The sequence below is a fragment of the Siphateles boraxobius genome, unplaced genomic scaffold (genome assembly GCF_051911475.1).
Source record: "Siphateles boraxobius isolate OS27281-9 unplaced genomic scaffold, OSU_SipBor_1 24, whole genome shotgun sequence".
In the NCBI taxonomy this organism is placed as follows: domain Eukaryota; kingdom Metazoa; phylum Chordata; class Actinopteri; order Cypriniformes; family Leuciscidae; genus Siphateles; species Siphateles boraxobius.
The window spans coordinates 12,300,605-12,324,396 of record NW_027508855.1 but is presented as its reverse complement, the minus strand read 5'-3'; the positions used below and the strand labels follow the sequence as shown (position 1 = coordinate 12,324,396).

Below are 23,792 nucleotides of genomic sequence, written 5' to 3'. Positions count from 1 at the left end.
TCTAGTTACGCCAACGAATGAGAATCTCGGGTCCAAAACTTCCAGCTCGACCAAAGTGTCTGGCCTTCAGCGTAGCCAGGAACAGAGTAACGACGTTTCGTTTGTCCCACCGATCTCAAGTCCGACTCCTGCGTCGCCCCCTACGGGGTCTCCTGCCCCTGCTGCGGCGGCAGCCCCCCCGCCTAGACCGCACCCCATCTCCCCAAACCCTCTCAGTATCAAGAAGGAATCTGTGCCCCATATCCCCACCCCTCCCCTCCTGAGGAACCAATCACATTCACTGGAGCAAAGACTCCCACCCCCGTCACACCACAGCCGGCCAATCATCAGTCATCATCATCATCCTTCGCCTTACAGCAGTCTTCACGACATCAGGTTAGTAATTTTTTTTTAGAATACTTTTACTCAAACTATCCTCCTCGCTGAGCATTAAGACAATATAGACACGCGTCCTCTTCCAGGTAGATTTGTAACATCTTTAGTTGATTAGAAATTCTTAATTATTGCCCTAATGGTGGAAATGGAAATTTTCAATGCTTTAGCTATTTTCTTACAGACTTTTTATTTTATTTTTTTATTTTTTTGTGAAGCTCAACAATCAATTTCATGTTCCTAGTCACCTAGTCCCTGGTTTACTAAAAAAAATATATATATGAATGGGAATATACTTCAGATATATTTTTTCTCATTTTACTCATACTCATTCAGATATATTTTACTATATTTTCTAGGGGTGCCAATAATTGTGGCCAATGTGTTTTGGAGAAAATCTTTGATTTCATAATGTGATCCCCCCTCCCTAATTGTTTTAATTCAATGAAAGGTTACATTTTTTAAAGATCAAAAGGATAAACCATTCAGATTTATTTTCACAGCCATTTTTGATCGTATTTGCCAAGGGTGCCAGTAATTCTGACCATGACATATATAAATATATGTACATATGTATATGTAATTAAATGTTACGTTTTCCTGTCAAAAAAATCACATTTTATTTTGTTATAACCTGAAAATTCGACAGTTATATTTAAACTGCATGACAGATTTAAGTTCATAAACTGTCCTAATATGAATATTATTTCTTAAATCCTGTCTTTCCTTTTTTAATCACAGCAACAACCCTTCCAGTCTTCCTCCCAAACACCACCTCTCTCACTCCCCTCATCACCTCCGCGGCCTCCCGTCTCCTGCTCCTCCACTTCCTCTCTCCATAGCCGGTCTGCCTTCCTCCCACTACTCCCTTCACTCGCCCTCTCACATCTCCAGCCATCCGGCCATGTTCGCCAACCCCGCTACACTGCCTCCTCCGACCAACAGCCTGGTGGTGCCAGGACACCCTGCCGGACCACCCTATCCAGGTAAAAAACCCTCACTGTGATGTAAACTTTTTATGGTTTAGTTGGTGTGAGATTTGAGAATATTTTTGACAACCACTAGGTTCCGTCAGTTCGGCAATATAACAAATTGATAAAAATACTGAATTTGCACATGGGTGTGTACACTTTAGAGTTTACGCTGCACTAAAGAATGCTGCAAATCCACTGATTTCAATTTGGAAAGGCGCCTTTCAAGGATGTAGAAGTGAAGGTGCAAAAATGTAAACTTTTACTCTGACATTAGCATCCATTGACCAATGAGATTGGAGGGTCCAGTTTTTACCAACTTTTTACCAGACCTGCAGAATACATTTAATGCATTTCTGTTCCTCAAACACTCTGTTGTAGTTTTTTCTTGTTCCTTAGTGCCCTAAGAGTGTGCTTTTTTTAACTTGGACCTATAAAATTAAAGATATGTGATACCACAAAAATATAAACATTGTTTATTTCATCTTATTTATTACATTTATCCAATTTTGAAGACTTAAATTAGCATATTGTAATACTAGTCTTAAATGTGCAAAATTTGGTTCCCACAAATCTAGTCACTTTTCCTGCAGTTACTGTAGTAGTTTCTCTCCTTGTTGACAAATAACCCGTGTTAAAGACAGCTTTACAGGCACAGGATTCAGTAACAGAACTGCCCTTAAATCACATTCTTTTTAAGATTTTTCAAGTGCGAGATGAGATGAGGCACGCATCAGAGGTCAGCATGTGAAAAATGTGACTTATATCCAGTTAGTCCAGTTTCTACAGTATATGATACCTGCAATAAAGAAGGATGTCAGCTACACTGTTCTTTTCTCATATTTGCAAAAATGTTGATAAATTATACCTGTCCTCTCCATCTCTGCCTTTCCTTGTACGGTAAGTGTAATTTTTTTGTTGATTATTGGCTTTTAGACGCCAATTCCAGACAGTTTAGTGCGACATGCTGATCGAAATCTAAGGATCAAGTATAGAATGACAAGGAATTTAAGAAAAAAAAAATATATGTTAACATGCAGTTAGCATCTTAGTTTATTGTAAGAAACCAAGTGCAGACTCTTAAAGGGATAGCTCACCCAAAAATGAAAATTCTGTCAATATTTACTCACCCTCATGTTGTTCCAACCCCGTAAGACCTTCGTTCATCTTCAGAACACGAATTAAGATATTTTTGATGAAATCTGAGAGCTGGATCACTCCTCCATACTAGTCCATAGGCTTCTTGAGGGATTTAAACTTGCTGGCCTCGAAAAGTTATTAAAGACATCATTAAAATAGTCCAAGTGACTACAGTGGCTTAATATTAAGTTTATCAAGCGACGAGAACTTTTTGTGCTCGTCACACGTAGGCTCACTATTGGCCGACGCTGGTCATGTGGGTGATGCGTGTGACGTACAACAACAGATCATACGCTGTTAAACTAGTAACCTGACTCGAGGCCCAGAGAGAAGGAAATGAATAGGTGAAATAAAGTCGTTATTTTTGGGGGGTTTTGCGCACAAAAAGTGTTCTTGTCGTTTGATAAACTTAAGATTGAGCCACTGTAGTCACTTGGACTATTTTAACGATATCTTTTAATAACTTTTCGAGGCCGGCAAGTTCAATCCCTCAAGAAGCCTTTGAACTAGTATGGAGGAGTGATCCAGCTCTCAGATTTCATCAAAAAAATCTTAATTCGTGTTCCGAAGATGAACGAAGGTCTTACGGGGTTGGAACAACATGAGGGTGAGTAAATACTGACAGAATTTTCATTTTTGGGTGAACTATCCCTTTAAATTAAAAGTATATATTGATGTCTTTTAAAAGCATCAAGCAAGTGGTCAAAGATTTTTTTTAAACTTTAAAAAGGGACTTAAAGGAATAGTTCACCGAAATATGAAAGATTTGTATGCAAACCTGTATGCAATTGTTTCTTTTGGGGAACACACTTTTTATTTTTATTTATTGTAAATTTACGTATATATATGGTCAAAATTCCACAGAAGAAAGTAATTCATACAGGTTTGGGTGATGAGGGTGATGACAGAATTTTCCTTTTGGGGTGAACTATCCCTTTAAGTCAGTACAAGAGTTTGTGTATGTCGAGGCAAGTGTGTGTGTGTTTTCTGCTGAGGTGACTCTTGGTTCTCTCTTGTCTTTAGATACCAGCCTGTTGATATCTTTCAACCAACCAATCATGTATTGCCAGCCTCATTCGGGGATTCTGATTGGCACATTGTCACAGGCAACTCTCTTACCTCCACCAATGAGTCCTCACGTAGAAAACCCTCACACCTTGAATTGGAGAAACAGAGAAAGCCAGGTGACTACCCTCTTTCGCTTCTTCCTACCGCTGTTGTGAAAACTCACTGGCCGCCCTTGCCTTTTTTTTCTTTTCCCTCCCGTGTCTTCCCCATCTACCCCCTTTCCCTCCTTTTTCCCTTCGCTCTCCTTTCTTGCAGAGCATGATCTTCTGCGGCAGGAGCTGAACAACCGCTTCCTGGTTCAGAGTTCAGAGCGAGGTCGGGGGTCGGCTCCAGGGGCGACAGGGTCGCCGTTGGGCCCTGTGTCGCTCCTCCGGGCTGAGTTTCACCAACATCAGCATATGCACCAGCACCAACACACGCATCAGCACACCTTCACGCCTTTCCCTGCCAGTTTGCCCCCGGCAGCCATCATTGGGCCGCCCACTGCACCTCCAATGGTGCGTACCCCAGCCAGAAATGTGAGGATAAGTAAAAAACGGAGAGATTTTACTCCCTTCCTTACCTCCCTATTACCCCTTAAAATTCTCCAACCTATTTAAAACAAGCCCTTTCTATGCGGCCATCATATTCTTCCAGCAATTGACACTCACAATCGTGTTGATGTGCTGAATATCAGTCGTGCTGAGATTCAGATTAACAGCACGAGTAACTTATATTTGGCATATATGGCACGTTATTTCGTCTATTATTGCTCCTTTCACGAAAACAGTTCAATGTAAGGGAGCAACGCACAGACTGGCATCCTTTTTGGAACATTGCAAACACTGACAAGCCGACTGATGCAAACTGTGAAGCGGAACGGCGTTCATCCAATCCTAATAGCGCACCGTAACTAATTGTTGTGTAATAAGTAATAGAGTTTACAACCCACTACTGAGGCTTAAGGCTTATCATGAACCAGGCCAGATCTTAAACAGAGGCCAAAGGGTTGAACCAGTTTTACAGCACCATCTCAGTGACATAAGCGATACCCATCATCTTAACAAGATAAACAATTTTCCCATGACAACCACAAATATTGTAGCTCTTTCCCTAATAAAAATCCTTTTTGCTGCCATGTTGACATGCCGTACTCATTGCGCTTTTATAGTGTGAGCCAGAGATGTTTTATTGCTTTCATATGAGCAGAATGGTGATGTTTCTGAGTGCTGGGGGCTGTTTGAGAAAAACAGGAGGCAGACAGTCTTATGGCGTGACTGAGGTACAGACAGAACTCATTCTATGTGACACATTCAAAGCTTGCGGTCAAAACATAATGACCTCACCGCAGATGAAAGTCATGACATCAACAGGGTTGTTTTGATAAAGCGTAATTGCTTCCGTCTGCAAAGCGGCTATTAGAGGCAAACTTTGGCAGCCTGTAATCAGATAAATTCAGCTCCTCAAAGTTAGCTAGCCATATAAAATGCATTCAGATTTCTGAAACGTATTCAAACTGGAACAAGAGCGTCTTATCTGCATACTATCGCTTCTGTCAACCAATCCAAAAGATATTATGTCAGAGCACTAGATGAAAAATAAAGCATTTTTGAACCATAGATTACCATCTCCACAGATTAAAATCTGTTTGCATATTAGCTTAAAACATGCCATATGTTTGTAGTTTGCTGTTTGGATTCTTTTAAATTGAAACACTGAAATGGCTATGAATCTGAATGCTGAATGACCTTCCTCGAATGCTTTACGAGATGCAAGTCTTGTTTGCTGAACTGCTATTGTTGAATTTCTGTTTACACCATGTGATTTAAATGTGATGTTTTCTACTGACAAATACACTGATGGTTGATTTCTAAAGCATTTTTGATTGGTTTACGAGTCTATGCATAAGAAAGAAATGTTGTGTTTAAATTTTTAAGTCAACATGAGATGAACAAAAAAATAACCCAATTTACTTCCTTTATGCATGTTCCTGGTCTTATTTTGCATAATTCATTGATGTATGTTATTCCAGAGAAGAAAAATCCTTTCCTGACAAAGGAAAACTACCTTTTGTTACATTCGAAAATGTGTCAGTTCAGGAAAGTAAAGTGGGTAGCGAATGCCATTTCATGTTGACTTTGAACAGTAACACACTTTATATAATGTCTTTCTTGTTTCCTTTTCTTTCTTCCCTTCCTCCTAGCTTTTCTTGTATAAAGATTTAATTGTTTACAGCTGAAATATTGAGCCTTGATTTGCCAAAGCTGTTTGTTATAAAGCTCTGACACAGGGGCTGTGAATTATGAAGCACTGTTTTTTTTATAGACCACTATAAACCTTTGCTGTATTTACTCGGCAAGTGTTAACCATAAAGCAGGTGTGCGGCCCTCGGAAGGATCACAGAAGTGCAATTGGAAGCCAGATCAGCAATTTTCTCAGCCAGGGCAAACTTGTGTGTTTGATTTAAGCTAATTATCACCACACATTCATACAATGCAGGATAAAAGCAGCTTATGCATGCTGATCTGTTGGAATATACAGTAAAGTCTGTATCATAAGTGGGCTGTGGTTCAAGACATCCTGCTTTTTATAGAAAACACACACTCACACAAGAGTTTATCCACTTTTATTACCACCACCTGAGACATGAGACGATAGGCTTCTGTAGAAACAACACTATATAAGTGGGTTTGTAAAGGATTTGTATGTTTATGTAAAAGAAATTACTTAAACTTGGAGGGCTAAAAATGTGAACCAGTTGAATTAGAATGACTTAGACACTTGTTTTATTAACATAATAGTAACATTTTTAAAAGAAAAAGTTTAGTATGGATTTTTTAAATCTTTATGGACAGATTTTAAAACATTTATGTATTTTATTACAATGATTTAAAATATTAAGATTATGAAATATTAAGATTAAAGCTATGACATTATTTCCACCACGTTTTATAAAAGTGTCTAAAAATGATCATAAACCATTACAGCTGTTTCCTGACTCATCAAATACAGAATCTCGTGACATTCACATGCTTTTTCTAGTAGCTATCCTATAGTTACACTGCTATCTTTATGCTCAAATTGCACTGTTTAACTAGAACTTGACTTGAAAGAGTTACTGTTTTATATGTATTTCTAAACTGTAAAGGAATGACACTGCCAAGTAATAAATGGCTCATGTCATTTTAATTGGAAGTGAAGGGTGCCTTTCATTTGTTTAGCAATCTGGTTGGACTCTTTTGTGAGTGTATTCCCACACTCCGAGTCGGCTCTGTGAACCCTGTGCCAGCTGCGGCTGCTGTGGTTTTCTTTCATGTGACATTGAATGGCTGTTTTACTGTGTAATTGTTTTATTAAAAGGGTGTAATTTATTTGAGCTTCATCTGCTATTTATTTGTCTATGTAAGCACACTGCAGTAAAGCTCTCTCATGTTTTTGGTCACAGATGCCTTTGATTTTGTTGATATGTTTTTAATTTGCTCTCTCTCTCTCTCTCTCTTTCTCTCTCATTCTCTCAGTTCGACAAGTACGCCCCAAAGCTGGACAATCCTTTCTTGAGACATTCAAATGTAAGTGCCAACTTGTTTTGACTGCATTACCCTGTCTTTGTCTGAAGATTAAGCAGATTGTCAATTATGCTAACTTTGAGACACATGCCTATTTGTAAAGTTTTTGCATGTTTTTTCTTTTTTCTTTTTTTTTTTGCAGTTTTTTCCCTCCTACCCGCCAACAATGCCGGGCATGCCTCCATTGCTTCCACATTCAGGGCCCTTCAGTTCATTGCAAGGCGCCTTCCAGCCAAAGGTTAGACCTTCACACACATCATGTGGGAGTGTAGACCAAACTGCTTTGACTTGAGCAGAATGAGAAAGAGAGCATGTAGTTGGTTCAAGATTACGAGATTAAAAAGTAAAAAAAAAAAATATTTTAAATATGGCCCATAAAAGGCTGGTAGTGTGATCACACAGATGGGCACATAAAAAAAGCAGGTGCCATATGAATCTGAAAATATGTCTGTGAAACATAGGATAAGTCTAAAGTCTTTTTCAGTTGAGAATGGAAGTTAAATTTCCTCTCCAACATTTTACACTATGCACCGAAATACATTTTTTATCAGAACCAAAATTACCACAACTAAAAGTTTTCATTTAGCCTAAAGCAAAATCAAAAATAATGTTAATTAAATTGGAGAAATTAGGTACAGTATTTGAACTCAGTATGCTGTTCAGGGTGTCGTAATCACGGGTGACCAGTCATAGAACAGTTCTTTTTACATTTTACTAATCTAGCATCATTTTTTGTCACAAGAGCTTCCACACTGTTAATATGTTTACCTGTTGTAGCTTATCAACATTGTGTTCACAAAACAGATGTTGACACGGTCAAAATGTAGCCCCAGAGAAGCAATTACTGTTTTGGTCAATGATTACATCCCTCCAAAACTATTTTGGACGAAACTGAATTTTTTTTTTTTGCCAAAAAAAATCAGTTGACAATTTCATTGCATTATTATTTAGGCTTCCTATATTTTCACTATGGTTGCTTAGAACAGATCCATATGAGAGAGAATCTGGGATATGTCTCATGTCTCAATCCCGTCCCCTTCTCTCTATCCCAATAATTTCCTGCCACATCTTTAAATTGCTGATAATAAAAGTGAGTACAAAGTCATAAAAAGGGGGTCCAGATACAAAGGTGCCAATTTAAAATGAACAGTTAACCTCTATCAAGGTATTTAAAACATTCCCTGTGTATCCCTGGTGTTGTTAGAAATACATTCTCTGTTGTCTGTATACTGTATTAAGTAGAAATGTGGCATGTCCCCTGATCTAGAGCCCAGCCTCACCTCACCATTAGTATTCAGAGTGCTCTCAAATCCCACACAGCTTCATTTCCAGACAGATGGAGAAATCTACCACTGCCACGTTCTCCACTAATGGATTATGCAAAGAGGCATAGGCTCAATAACCTGCTGGAGGCTTTTGTGTTAACTTTAGACTTAGCACTGTGGTCTTAAGCTGTGTGTGTGTGTGTGTGTGTGTGTGTGTGTGTGTGTGTGTGTGTGTGTGTGTGTGTGTGTGTGTGTGTGTGTGTGTGTGTGTGTCTGTGTCTGTGTCTGTGTCTGTGTCTGTGTCTGTGTGTGTGTGTGTGTGTGTGTGTGTGTGTGTGTGTGAGTGAGATATAGCTTTCACTCACTTGGTGTGTAATGGTTTTTACCTGGCACTTCTCAAATAACTCTCACTATTATGTTAACTACCAGTCAAAGGTAGAGCGAGTCTGGAATTTCCAACAAGTATAAAGTTTATTAGAATAAATGACTGTGGAATCCATGAAACCTGGGACTAAAGTGTAGTTTTAAACTTTAGGCTACACCCATAATGATTCACAGATTCCTGAGCTGACATGTTTCCTTTTAAAACATTGAGTTTATAGGCTTTTTCAGGACCAGACATGCGTAGTAGTGAGCAGGAAGTAAAGCCGCGAAATCAACGTCCCGCTCTGGTCCCGCCCTCACTCTCGCTGAATCAATCGTAATAACGCGCCTCTGCTGCAGAACAAACCATTATGTCGGTGTGAAATAATTAATTATAGAAATTTAGATATTAAATTTAAAGCTCCAATCTCCTCAGTCCTCCAAAGATCCCAAGAAAAAGTCCGTTGTTGCTTCAGTGACTACTTTGCTCAGAGAACCTGTCAATCACAGCTGTCAATCATGACGCCACAGCGCCGTTTTTATAGCATCAAATAACTAACTAAAAACAAACTTATTTTAAAAACAAACACTTGAAATTACATCAGCGTGATGAAAACTACTGTAAATGACAGAAACTATCTTTGGAAAAAAGATATGTGAAGTGTAATTTAATTGTTTAGTTGGTCTCACGTCCCATTGAATAACATGGGGAGGCGGGTTTATGAGCTATACTAGGACCGGTCGACGGGGGGCGATCGAGATGCTTTGCTTTCACTTTTCAGGGCTTGTGCGGCACGCTTGGTCTAAAGGCTTTAGTTACATGACAGCACTGAACCATGAATTGCTCATTTGCTAGTCATTTTTAAATGCATATTTCTGTTTAATTTTAAGTTAATTTTAAGTTAATTTTTAACTAGCACACAGTAGATTACCTTAAAGTTAACACACTGACTACAAGCCACAAAACCTCTGTATGAATTCAAATTTGGATGAGCTAGAGTTTTGTCTGATGTTTTCTGTGCCAGCTAGACATTAGTCATCACACCAAGCAGCCAAAAATGCAATGCAGTGTAATATCTCTAAACAGTTCATAATTGAAAATAGTAAAGAAACAGACCTCAGTGTCCATTGTTCCATTAGCTTTTTCTAAAAAAGGTCTTCATTTTTCTCTCCAGGCCTCAAACCCTATTGATGTTGCAGCAAGACCAGGAACGGTCCCGCACACTCTCCTTCAGAAGGACCCGAGGGTAAGCCGTCCGCTAAGAGATTAGCCATTACAAACTAATGAGGATTGTGGTGTTTTCAGCTTTTCATGAACTTGAACTTTTCTCTATTTTCTCTATTTCTTTTCCTAACAGATAACAGATCCTTTTAGGACTTCAGTTAGAGTAAGCATCATATTTTCATTTTCCTTTCAATCCCTGCATGTTACACCTTAAATGCTACCGCCTTTTTGCTCATCCTTTGAAATTTCTTCTTCGCTCATGTCAGAAGCCAGGTAAATGGTGTGCTGTGCATGTTCAAATCGCCTGGCAGATCTACCATCATCAGCAGAAGATGAAAGTAAGTTCTCTCGGAAGTCAAGAAAAGGTTCAGAAAGGAGTTTTCCTTGTCTCTTTCTTTAATATTGTGTAGCATTTAGTGTGAGCGAAGTACAAGAATGCATAAGTACACTTTGTAATGATTCATGCATTGAAGTCTAACTTTTTGAGTAATTTTCCCTCATTAAGGAAGGTTTACAAATAAAGAAATAAATAGTACTTTTTAAACTTTGTACACATATATCATAGTCACATTGAATATAACCTCAAAATGATGTTTGTCCCTTAAAAGCAGATGCACTTGGACCCGCATAAACTGGACATGAATGGAAAACTTGATCTATTCAGTCGTCCTCCAGCTCCAGGCGTATTCCCTGGGTTCCCCTACCCTCATGACCTGGCCAGACCCCTCTTCTCATCAACAGGTGTGTGAATTAAACTCCAGAAGTTAACATGAAATCAAACTTGACTCTATTTACTCTCAGTACACATTCCTAGTCTCATGATGCATAAGGTTATGCAGAAAATCAAATCCTACCATACACTTTTTTATCATTGAATGTCCTCTAAAATGAGTAACAAACAACATATCAGGTAACACTTTATTTCAATGGTCCACTTTAGACATTCTACAAACTATAAGTAACTTTGCAACAAGACTGTCTGCTTAATACCTGCCAACACTTTTATTTTGATGCTCCCTCAGCAGATATTATATAGATACTATAGACTAGTGTTGGGCGGTAAACCGGTTCAAACCGAAAACCGGTTTATATTTTCGTCACGATATTGATTTTGAATAAACCGCCATACCGGTGTATTTAATTACACAACGTTCGGAACGAACGTTACGCTGCGCGACACTGTTTCAGACGGACCCTTTACAATGTTGCACTTATAAGCAGCAACGAGTGAGGGTAAACAAACAGCAGTGCTCTGTTACGTTACATGGACGATGGATGCTGAGCGCATTATTGTAGCGCGAAAGTACATTAATATAATGCGCGAGCGCGAATCTCTCTGCTCGCGCGCGGAATATAATGTGCCGCGCTCTCAGATACACGCTGCTCTTGTTAAAATAGGTCTATTTTCTCTGGGCTCGCTCAGAGAATCCTGCACTTAAAACGTGTTCAGTGCAATCACGAATCTCTCCTCTTCCCCAGCTAACAATTTTAGGTTATAAGAACGTTTTCATAACGTTCCCATCAAGTTATAAAAACGTTAACGTTATTTCAGAATGTTCTAGGGACATTCAAAATGTCCAGTTTTTTAGACGTTGTATTAACGTTATTTCTTGGTTATAAGAACTTTATTCAAAACGTTATAAGAACATTCAATTCTCCCGTTATATAAACTTTGTATTAACGTTCTTGCTTGGTTATAAGAACATCATTCAAACGTCATTAGAACGTACAATTCTCTTGTTATATAAACGTTGTATTAACGTTATTTCCTGGTTATAAGAACGTTATTTGAACGTTAAGAAATAACAATTTGAGGTTATACTGGGCTCTATTCTATTCTACAATATTCACTAATGACAGTAAAATAGACCATCCTAAGTCAATTTACTGCAGTAATTCCTCTCTCAACCAGTAGAAAATTGTCTTTTGACTTCCGGTCCGTATTTTCACAGCGATATTGCGTAGTTATGAATGAACGGCTCGTTTAAAAAATTTCCAAGGTCCATTTGTTAAGACATATGCTTTACAATGCTTATGATAAACATTACAATGCTCATGATAACTCTCGTTAACTCTACAATAAGTAAATCAACTTCACCAGCTAATTACTCCTGGACAGTGATGCCATAGAAATATACAGAGCGAACGCAAAAACGGAAGTTCAAAGACAATATTCTAAAGATGGCGGCGCCCTCGTTTCTCTGGTGCATAAGGTCTATACAGCAGATACTATTCTACTACTGTACGTTACATTGCAACTACATGTCAACTTATCCTACCAAACCTAACTCTAACACTGTCCACACTAAAATTTTACTGAGACTTAATTCAAAAAAAGTGTAACCATGTCATATTTACTTTAAATTATTGAGATGGAAAATATTAGTTTAAGATAAAAACAATTGCAGTTACACAATGCTTCCTGGAAATAATTCCCTTCCCTGCTGTTCTGGGAAAGCCTGATGCTGAAATCACTGCTAGACCTGACCACTTTAAGATATTACTTATATAAAAGTGATTTTCATTTCACTTATAAACTATATTTATAATCCAATCAAGATACTGCCCTCACAGATTATTTATATTTTATCTTGCAAATTATACTGAAATAGCTTTATTGGTATGGCTCCAGTATAATAAACACAGATTTGTATTTTCTCATTTGCATGTTGTTATTTTGTACGTTGTCTTGGCTCAACACTGGGGCTACGGGTATGAATATAAATGCTTTTACCTGATATAATTGACTGGTAGCTCTTTGGTGAAGGGCAACAAGAGCGTGTCTGCCCTTTGGATTGTAATTATGCAGCATGGTGTCATGAAGGAGCTTGTAATTGGTTTCTTCATTAATGATACACACTAACAAATGACATATGAATAGACGGTTGACCCTTTGAAATGCAACCTGAGCACTCAATCTAAGACATCACTGTCCGTTTATTGTCTGGGTAAATGGTTGAGCCAGGTTGGCTTCTAGTTGTCTCTATGCATTAAACTGGAATAGGAGTACGTATTTAAACTAAAGTTAGTCTCTTGACTTATTTTACAGTATATAGAGACTACATCTAGTTCTGTTGTGGTGAAAAATGTAACTGTTTGGCTGTTTTAACTGTTTGCTGTATTCTATAGGATCGGGACATCCAGCTGCTTCACCCTATGGGCCGTCTCATCACCACACCGGCTTCCTGCCTCCTAGCCATTTGGCAGGTAAGTGTAAGTAAACCACCATTTTAAATAGTTCTTCGTCTATATGTCCTTCTGTTATTCAAATTGAATACATTCATCTTATGTGGAAATCACTTATTTAATTTGAGCATAAACGAGGCAAAGAATGGTAGAAATGCAATCTGTTCCATTTGTTGTAGTGCTGCACACCTCAGTGATGATCATTCAGCACATATTTCCACAAATTTCCCAAACCCGCAAATTCCGAATATATATTGTAAAAAATATACATATAAATATATATTGTAAAAATCATTCAGGGCCTAGTGTAGAAACTTTAGATAACATGACAAATTGAAAATACTATACTAATATCCCACATAGCCTTGTTTTTGTTCTCGTCAAATCTCGTCTGCTCAGAAGTGTCTCCCCAAAGGGTCAGATATTCTAATTTTACCCTTAACTCAACTTTCAAAATATTTTTTAACAATAAAATGTCTAATATTTGGATCCCTGGATCACAAAACCATTTACAAGTCGCACGGGTATATTTGTGGTCAAAATTATTGATTTTTCTTTCATGCTAAAAATCATTAGGATATTAAGTAAAGATCATGTTCCATGAAGATATTTTGTAAATTTCCTACCGTAAATATATAAAACATTTATTTTTGTGAGTGATTGCATCACAATCGCAAAAATTGACAACTTTATAGGCGATTTTCTCAATGTATATATATCTCAATATATCTCGGCCAAATATTGTCCTATCCTAACAAACCATACATCAATTGAAAGATTATTTATTCAGCTTTAATATGATGCACAAATCTCAGTTTCAAGAAATTGACCCATGTGACTGGTTTTGTGGTCCATGGCGACAAATATTCTGTATAAATAGTAAATGTGTTTTGTTAGTGTTTGGAAAAATACCTTAACATGTTTAAAACAGGATCAACTTAATAAGCAAAAATACTTCAGATATTAAGTCTTGATATTTTATCTTGAATGAAAGTTACTTTTTTGCTGAACAGGCTGGTGTATAAAAAGCAAAAATTACCACAAGACAAAATACACTTATTGTCAAGATATAATATAAAGCAATACAATGATATAATATTATTATTATGTATTATATGTATAAAGACAAAGACAAAAATTATAAAGATATTCTGTCTTTTATTCACCAAATTGTGAATAAATCCCCAACACACACACACATTTTCTGTCAGAAACCATTCTGACCAAAGTTCAACCTTTGTTTCCCTCTGTACAACAAAATACAGTACAAGTATATTTTACTATCTTTCCCTTTTTACTGGGCTCTGCTTCGTTCATATAGTGTTCTCCTACAGTTTCTATCAGATATGTTATTGAATGCTGATTTCACACAGTGAGCTCTCAAGTCAATCCAATTTGAATTTGTAAACACCTTGGGCCCAAAGGAAATGTAGAGACAACTAAAATGCGGAGTTGGGTGAGGTGTTGCCTAGTAGTTAAAGCTCAGGACTGGTAATCAGAAGGCTTCTGGTTTCTGAGTCAAGAACTTATCACTATTGTGCCCTTGAGCAAAGCACTTAACTCTAGGTTGCTCCAAGGGGGATTGTTCATGTGAATTAGTGTATTGTGAATTTCTTGACATAAAAGCATTTGCTAAATGACTGCTTACTTATTTAAGTACACTGTGGATTAGTCATAAATCCATTCCTGGAGTTCAGGAATTTAAATCTATGTTCCACATAGAAAACACTGAATTGTGTTTTTAGTTCTGTGGGCTGGAGGTTGTTTGTTTTGTATTTAATTTGAACATATATTAATGCAACTGCATGGACTATTTTGGCTACATCCCTAGCAAGGTAAGTATCAATACAAAGCTTAAAAGGGGTAAGGGGTAAGTAGATGCAAAGAACACCCAAACTTTTAGAGGAAATGGGAGACACATGAGCTGTTTTGCTAACTTTCACTTAAGCATTTTCCACATCAGACATTTCAAAATGTCCCTAGCAATCGCACTCCAATCAGGTATCGCTCTTCATGCCAGCACCTTTTGCTACCTAATCCACAGCCAGTGAACACTCTCCAACAATCTTACTGGGAGAAATAAACAACCCTTAGGGAGTTAGAATAGCAGCAGTAACAGTGACGCAAAAAACAAAGCTGGCTTGTAAGAGAAAAGCCGGTTGGAATGGTCGGGCACCTCCGGCCCCGCGTCGCTAATCCCTGTTTGGCATTTTGCAGATCCATTCAGTCGCTCCAGTACCTTTGGCGGCCTCAGCAACCTTTCAAGCAGTGCCTTCGGTGGATTAGGCAACCCAACCCTCGGTAAGCCCCGGCCCCCGGCCTCTAGCTCAGCTCAGTGCAGCACAGCTTAGCTGTAGACCACAGAGAGTGCAGAGGGAATAAAAAGGAGGTGGGAATAAAAGAAAGGCACTTAGCTTTGCTGCAAATGCAAAATGAGACTTAAGGGAAACAGGGGGAGGCAGTCATTACCGCAGACAGGCCTTTGCCAAATTCACACCCCAACTCAAACTCGCAACCCAACTGGTTTATCATTGCTCTTGCATTTATTAGTTTCTCGCAAAGTAGGGGTTCGCCATATCTCATTTCCTCTCCCTTCTTCCTTCATTGGCTGAACGGGAGTTCTTTTAGTGAAACTGATTGCATTGAAATAGAATCTCTATGGAACACTTTGCTTTTCATAGCTTTTGAGCCCGCTGGGTCATTCATTTGTTCTCTGCTGAAAAGTCTTAAAAAGCAGCCCTTGGTACCCCATTTGTAGAAGAAACTATCCCATTAACCTTTCAGTTTGTGTATGCAGATCCTTGATAGAACTGGACTGTGATCTGATACACTGATGTTATTTTTCTTGTTATTTCAGGGGCCAACAGTGTTTTTGGACCCAAAGAGGGTCCAGGGCTGCATGGTCTCAGTAGTCCTCATCACGACACCTGGAATCGGCTGCACCGTACACCGCCCTCCTTCCCGACCCCTCCACAGTGGCCCAAATCTGCAGATGCAGAAAGAAGCAGCTCTGCAAACAGCCACGATAGAGATAGAGACCGGGAGCGCGAGAAAGAAAAAGAAAGGGAGAGAGAAAAAAGGGACTCTTCTGTTGGGAAAGAGGAGAAAGAAAAGGACAGGTTGGTGTTGCTGATTTCATGTAGCAAAGCATCTTATTTTGCCTTCTTTTTGTCTACTAATTCAACTAATGATGGGCTCTTTCCTGTTGCAGAGACTGTATAGATCGTAATCGCCATTCAAACCGCTCATCTCCAGCTTCCGCTCCAGTTAGCTACCAGATCAGCAACCTGATTCGCTCAAATAGCCAGAACTCGACTGACTCTGGCAGACACCGCAGTGGCAGTGCCGACCGCAACCGAGAGCCTGAGAAAGAGCATTTGGAGCGCCAGCGAGAGGCAGGCATTTTAGGAGACATAAAGGTGAAGGAAAGTCGTTCTCCAGGGAAGGAGATCACAGATAGGCGTTCCTCAGATGACTCTCTCAAATCCATTCACCGATCGCCCTCTCCTTACTCGAAAAATGTCCTTAACGATGCAGGAATCAAGATGGGAATCCCACAACCGCTACCGATTAAAGAAAGTGAGAGGGATAGAAAGGAAACCAGCTCAGGGGATCTGCTACACAAGGTGAAGAACGACATGAAGATCAAGGAGGAACGCAAGGAAGATCAAGACGTGATGGTGATTGGATCTGAAGCTGCCACTAAGCCTCAAGTCCCTCCTCCACCTCATCAAACAACAACAATAGCTCATCACCACCCTGTACTATCCCATCAGCCTCCTCCGCCATCTCCTCGCTGTAGTGACCCTCCGACACCGGCCTCACTTCACGGAGTCCCCATGCCACACTCACTGCCGCTCTCTCTTAGTGCCATGCATCAAATGGGAAGTCTGAATGCGCTTGAACGCACCCGCATGGCACCTTTTATGGGAGTCAGCCCTCTTGCAGCAGGTCGAGACCGCCTTCCACATCCGGCGTTCTCCTGGGATCCTCTACGAGAGGCTTACCGAAACCTCGACCTTCAGCGGCGCATGGACTTCCAGCTTCGCTCCGAGCCTGGACACCGGTTCCCTGGCATCTATGATCCAGAACGGGTCTATCGGGATCGGGAGCCACATGACTACTCGCACCACGAACACCTTCTGGAAGTTCGGCGTGAACAGGAGAGACTGAGGCAACAGGCTGAAGAAAGGGAACGGATGCATTTACGGGAGGAACTGGATCGGGCAAGGCTTCACCAACTTCACCAGTCGCCCATCGAAGGACACTTACCCCACATGCCACCATTTATGTCACACCTTGGTGGGATGCCGTACCCAAGGCTTAGCCCTTCAACAGGACATAACGGACTTCTTAACCGGACACCCCCAACTGCAGCACTAAGTGCCCCACCACCTCTGGTACCCTCTGGTACTGCCAGACCAGCGTCGCCAAGACGGACTACGCCAATCACCACCCAGGACCCTCGAGAGTACTCACCATCACGCAACCCCAAAGAAGTGGAGGCACGGTAACGTACTAGAAAGGAAAATGCCTCACTTGAGTTGGACACAGGCAACATGCACTTATTTTCACACAAAGTAGAGTAAACGATAAATAAATGTGTAATTTGTACAAAGATTTGTACCTTGGAACAAGCACATCAACCGGCTTTTTTAATTGATTGGAGTAGAAGAAATGAGTTGGTAGCTCCATCTCTTGGTAGCTCTGAATATAAGACACAAACGTGAACTACCAAACAAAAATTTGATATTAATATATTATTAATCCAATGCCTTTTCAGTTTTCAAGTGAAAAGACATTCTGAAATTTGTTTGTACATTTCCTATCCTTCATGTACAGACATTTTTTATGTATTTGCATTAAGTTTCATTTGTTCTCTGCCCTGTATTTATCCTAGTGAGCTGCAGGATATGGATGTCTACATATCTGAATTGGTATGAACTCACTGTTTGACAGTTGATTTGCTCTATGGTACCTGGAGATATTCAGTGCTGACCATGTACAAAGTTACATTTCCGAGTTTTTTGTTTTTGGTTTTTGAGATATGCAGACAAATATGCATTACAATATTCTTGTTTGGTTTATGTAAAATTTAAAGATATTGTAAATACCTTGTTGATATTACTTGGAACGAAATGACATTGTACATTTGTTAGGCTTTTTAAATGTTTCTAAAAAAAACAATGAAATTAAACAGAACCACTTCCAGGTTGAAAACCATGGTGACGGAGCTGTCCAATCAAATGGGGTTGCGGTCATGGCAATGCAATCTATGCAAAGAGGATTAAGAGAGTTCTGATTGGACGGTTGTCAAAATGGAGTTCTAAAGTGAGAACCTGGATACCTGTTATTCATTTGTCCAATTAAGAGCCAATGAAACAAACAGCTATAAACCTCCAGGTCATAAAGGAACTGTTTCAGCAGTCAACACTTCTCCAGCCACAAAACCTGGACATCTGGGAAACATATTGGAATGGTTGGGGTGGCAATAGACTCTTTCTGTCGACCTTGTGGTGTTGTGCAGTTGTTTTTCTTAGACTCTTGTATACAAAACAAGTAGAGCTTTAGGCGTGAAAAAAATGAACATTCATGGTTTAAAAATGTATGGAATAAAGGTTGGACCTTATATCTGCATACATGTCTGCTATTTAATTATAGTCTTCAGTAAACTCGCTGAATGTTGATGGTGAAGTGTGCAATGTTTCATACACAAGGATGGGTTGATCTCACTAAGAAATGTCTAGGTCATAAGTATTTTTTTGTGCATTTTCCACATCTATTTTCATGACAGTGAAGCACATTTTACCCTATATTGAGAAAGAAAACCTTATACATATTACAACAATAACAAGACAAGTGTCTGACTCGTCTTTTAATATTACCAAATATTTTTTTCAAGTATTTATTTTATTTTTAATTAGCATAAATTAGAATTCAGTGAAGCAGATGATTTATACTTCAAATTGTATTTTACAAATGTACTTTGCAATTTAAATGTTTATGCAAAAATTCCTTGAAAAATTTTCTTTATGCAAAACATTATTTTCAACTGAATTTTGGGTGACTTCATGACAGAACCGGGTTGCTTTTTATAGAAGATGTTTTGCAAAAAACAATTTGGGAAACAAAATTCAGATAGTGTCTGTATGTCAATTAGACTTTGTTCAGTCTGTTTATGCAGAATATTCTCCACAGTCACTATTCACTATATTTTCACAGGAAAGAGCGTTTATGTCAGCACTGCTGTAGAGAGTAGGCTGAGAGTGGTGATGGGACAGGTCTGCAACACGATATCGATTTTTTGCAAGTGCAGCTTTTGAGTGTTTGTGTTGCAGGTAACTGGTATTGACTCTGAGGCTAGTGCTGTATTGACCTGCGGTCTGGACTCATTAATGGGAGTGACGCCTGCTAATGAGGGATGGATCAAGAAGGCGAGGAAGAAGTGAAAGAAACTGAAAAAGAATAGACCGAAGTTGGTCTGTCCTGCAAATAAGACGACAAGAGGTTACTGTCCCTCTAGTCTCTCTATCTTTGTCTGTCTTTCTTACGTGCAATTTCATTCTCCTGCTCTCTCTATCCATCTTCTCCCCAACTGACAAACAATTCATCCTCATAACCATCCCTAACTGGCTCCATCTGGCGTGCCACGCTCTGGCCTGCCCTCAGTCCCTGCCCTCACCTCAAGTAATGGCAGCATGCGTCAGGCAGTGTGCAGTCATTAGTGGTGTTATTGAGAATCGATGGTCTCCCTGCTGCGTCTGGCAGCCTATCTGGACGTGCTGCTTCAGAGAGGGCCATCGCCGGAGAGAGAATAGACGGACTGGGAAAGCTGCCGTGAGGTGTATTGGAAAGAGAGTTAAATCGGGATCCGTTTCAATTTGGCCATCCTGTAATTGAGAGGGTTATTCCATAGACACTGAGCATCTGTGCCTCTCTGGCCTTCTGCTGTCTCCCTCTAATAAGCTAGTTAGCACTTTCCAGACTTGGACCGGAAAGAGAAACCAGAGAGAAAATATTCACATTTATTTTTCTGCTTTTGTCTTTTCAATGACCACATATGTCTGTATGTCTGTCTGGTCGGTCTATCCATCTTCATCATAGAAGTGTTTGATTGTTTGGCTGGTTAACATGGTCCCTGGCTGCTAGTCTATGCCATAAATGTTCTATCTAGCTGCAATGAGCATTGTTTAAAAAAAACACCAGTTTCTTTGACAATGTAGCATTTTTGCTGGCAAAATTTCAGTTAACGGACAATTCTCTCCATAGACCGTTTTGTTTTTGGAAATAGTCATTTTTTTCCAACTTCCATAGTGGAGTAGAAATTACTCACTTGACTTATCTTTCATACCGACACTGGCCAATTATTTGAGTATAAAATAAAGCAAAAAACTTAGTTGTTCAAAACCTGTATGCATTTCTTTCTTCTGCTGAACACAAAGTATATTTAGAAGAATATGGCTAATCAAACAGTTTATGGGCCCTATTGACTTCCATAGTATTTTTTTTTCATACTATGGAAGTCAGTAGGGTCCATCTATTGCTTGGTTAGCCCTATTCTTCAAAATATCATCTTTTGTGCTCAGCAGAAGTAAGAAACTCATAGGTTTGGAACAACTTGAAGGTGAGTAAATGATGACCGAATTTCCATTTTTGGAAATATCCCTTTAAGCAGACATTCAACTAATACTCTAATGACTGCTAGTTGACATGTACAGTAGTTCCAAAGTAACTTATAGTAAAAGATCTACAGTGGACCATCGAAATAAAGTGTTACCTTTTTTATAATATAATGCACAACTTTTTTGTTAATAAGCTTCTTACAAATATATCGTAAATCTATATAAAATATTACAACAGTTTTGTTGAAGATTAGCAGAAACAGCATTTGTTTTTTTCTGCTTTTAACCAGTCCATTGCTTATTTTAGGAAATGCAGACTAAATAATAATAATAATACATTTTATTTGAAAGCGCTTTTCTGAGTACTCAAAGACACTTTACACACTTTACATAGGTAACGTAAATGAGATGTCATGTAATTTTTGGCACAAATTGTAACACTTTAACTGAAGTTTATGTAACCCTTAAATTGTAAACCTCTAGCGAAGGTTGATCTGAATAAAAGTTTTATCTTACACCAACAGAAGTGGATGTTAAAATTCAGTTTGTAAGAAGTAAACTTAAAGGCCCACTGAAGAACCTTGGAACGCGCAGGTTTGTATGATGCGTTACAGGAAGCTGAGGCGGGAAATTGAACGGCCTCTCCCCATTTTCAAATAGCCAATAGAGTTTAGTTTACCTCACAGCGAATCCGAGCGTTGATGATACGTTGGATTTAATAGAGGTGTGAATAAATTCTAGACATATTTCATTCTTAACCAACATACAGTTAGAAAACGGAATAAAACTCGAGCGTTTGAGCAACCGAACACACACCTCCAATATTGCCCTGTGACGTGTCAACGGTCGCTTTGGGCAGGTGTTATTTATAGCATAGGGGGAGGGAATCGCAGGACGCAGTTTAGATTCTAGCGCGCATTTGATGTGATGAGAAGCTGACGACCCCAGTGATGTCATAAAAATCCGTAATCCATTTTAGAGGAAGTAAGAGACTTACAGTTTTGAATGCTTTATTTCTCCTAAGTGTGAAATTTTGTCATTGTTTTGAAACACTAGCTTATTCATAACCTTAAGACTAACATATTCACACTAAAAGCAAAAAAAAAAAAAAAAAAAAAAACTTACATTTTGATTTCAGGGGTGTTCTGGGGGTTGCTAGGCAGTAGCTATGGTGTAAACTAAGACAAATTCTATATTAAACTATACTTTTCCCCCTTGTTTTCAATCTAAACTTTCATCTACACGCTGAAAAGTACACATACAGATAGAAATACTATAGGCCTATGAAAGTAGCCTATATATCATTTAGGCCTACTCAATAACTGTGCTGCGGTATATTGACCAAATCCTTTGCAGACCATATAACGGAGTGAAGCACTGACCTCAGACGGAGTGAATTCCAGACTGAAGTGATAGAATAGCATCTAAGTCTCTCTAACAGTAATGCTGTCAGACTTTGAGTGCTTCTGGAAAGAAACACATCCACTGCAAACAGGAACATATGAGGGAATGGAAACAAATAATCGTTTATTCTGAAAACAAGCAAGCCACTGAGATATGATGACGAGGGAGAAATGAGAAAGAGTGGGAGTAAAGATGTAAAGTAGACAGGGAAAGATGGCGAAGGGGGGAAAGGAAAGAGAGAGAGAAAGAGAATTCCAGACAAACCAACTGAGCCCCAGCAGCCAAAATCATTTTTCCACTTTCATTCATTTTTTAACTGATTTTTTTCCTCTTTCTTCATGCCTCAGTGAAAGCTCGCTGCCTGACTCCTCACACTCACATACACAGGCATCATTGTGTATACAAACCATAAAAGCCAATGAGAATTTCTGCAGCTGGGTTCATCTGGCAGAGATGGAGGTTATAGTGGAGCGAAGCAGGCATGATATTCAGACGACCTGCAATCTGCGCTGCTTGTACAGGCTGGAGGAAAAGAGTCAATTGGTGAAGATGGATGCTAATGCTCAATAGAGAAGGAAAGTATAAGAAAAGCTTTTTCATGCACTGACATTTATTTGTTCAAATATAATGTCAGGATTTGGTTTGATTGTTTGATACAGCCCTGTTAGCCCCTGTTGGTAGATGCAATAACTGTAGCAAAAAAGCACTGTTCTTTATTCACATTTTAATGATGAATAGTGATGAATAGCTGTATTCAGGTAATATAAGCCTCCCTGTTTTCCCCTGAAGATCTCTAAAAGAGGTTTTGGGTTCTCAATAGGGAAGCGAGACTTCTCACATCAAACAGTGAAACTTTGATTTATTCTTTCAAGCAATGTGTGAAATCCATGAACACTCACCCTGTTTGATTCTCACAAATATATGGATGTCTGTTTGTCCACAGCGCATAAGACGGCCTTCATATGGAGAAAGTGATTTTAGGTCTGCAGTCACATTCGGTGAATTATATTATTGCGTATGATCCGAAGGAGAAATGTATTTTGGAGGGAAAAAAAACTTTTATTTTAATTAAATATTCAAGTTACTATTATTTATTATGTGTATGTATCTGATCATAGGCAGAGCGTGTGTAAGCCTTCCCCTGACCACGGGTTAAAAATGCACCTGAACATTTAAACTAAATCTAGTAGTAAAGTCCAAATGAAAATTAAATGATTAATATTGGCTGCATCATAAGTTTTACATTGTTGCGCACTATAAGCAATCCCACACGACTCTGTTTAACTTATGAACGCAGTGGCCAATCAGATGCTTTAAGAGCAATCGCTGAAGTGTCAGAGTTCTGAATTTTCGCAAATATATCATCATAAACTGATAAACATAAACTATTTAAATATGTTTTTAAGGAGGAATAGCAAAGCCTTCCCCCTAAAGTGGTTCACCCTCACCAACCTTTGAAGTCGGTACGATTTTTTTAAAAGAAGTCTCTTATGATCGCATTTATTTGTCAAAACAAAACAAACAACTATAAAACAGTTTTACTGTGAAATATTTCAATTTTCTATTTTATTAACCTATATTTTGAAATGTAACATTGTGATGGCAAAGCTGAATTTCAGTATCATTACTCC

General features: G+C 38.9%; 1 protein-coding gene across 35 annotated transcripts in view; it reads left to right on the top strand.

The window, feature by feature from the left end:
• fbrsl1 (fibrosin-like 1) overlaps positions 1-18,772 on the top strand; it is a 322,164-nt gene extending 303,392 nt beyond the window's left edge. For 5 of the 35 annotated variants that reach the window (XM_077241496.1, XM_077241492.1, XM_077241491.1 and 2 more), the window contains 13 exons: positions 6-375; positions 1,114-1,358; positions 3,807-4,069; positions 7,049-7,099; positions 7,239-7,334; positions 9,900-9,971; positions 10,083-10,112; positions 10,216-10,287; positions 10,558-10,690; positions 13,079-13,162; positions 15,353-15,436; positions 15,993-16,254; positions 16,347-18,772. In XM_077241496.1, coding sequence (XP_077097611.1) covers positions 6-375; positions 1,114-1,358; positions 3,807-4,069; positions 7,049-7,099; positions 7,239-7,334; positions 9,900-9,971; positions 10,083-10,112; positions 10,216-10,287; positions 10,558-10,690; positions 13,079-13,162; positions 15,353-15,436; positions 15,993-16,254; positions 16,347-17,649 — 3,065 coding nt within the window. In that variant the 3' untranslated portion in view covers positions 17,650-18,772. Of the gene's footprint in view, positions 1-5; positions 376-1,113; positions 1,359-3,506; positions 3,668-3,806; positions 4,070-7,048; positions 7,100-7,238; positions 7,335-9,899; positions 9,972-10,082; positions 10,113-10,215; positions 10,288-10,557; positions 10,691-13,078; positions 13,163-15,352; positions 15,437-15,992; positions 16,255-16,346 lie in introns of all 35 variants that reach the window. The other 30 variants (XM_077241518.1, XM_077241517.1, XM_077241510.1 and 27 more) reach the window with 16 other exon arrangements.
• The last annotated feature ends 5,020 nt before the right edge of the window (positions 18,773-23,792 follow it).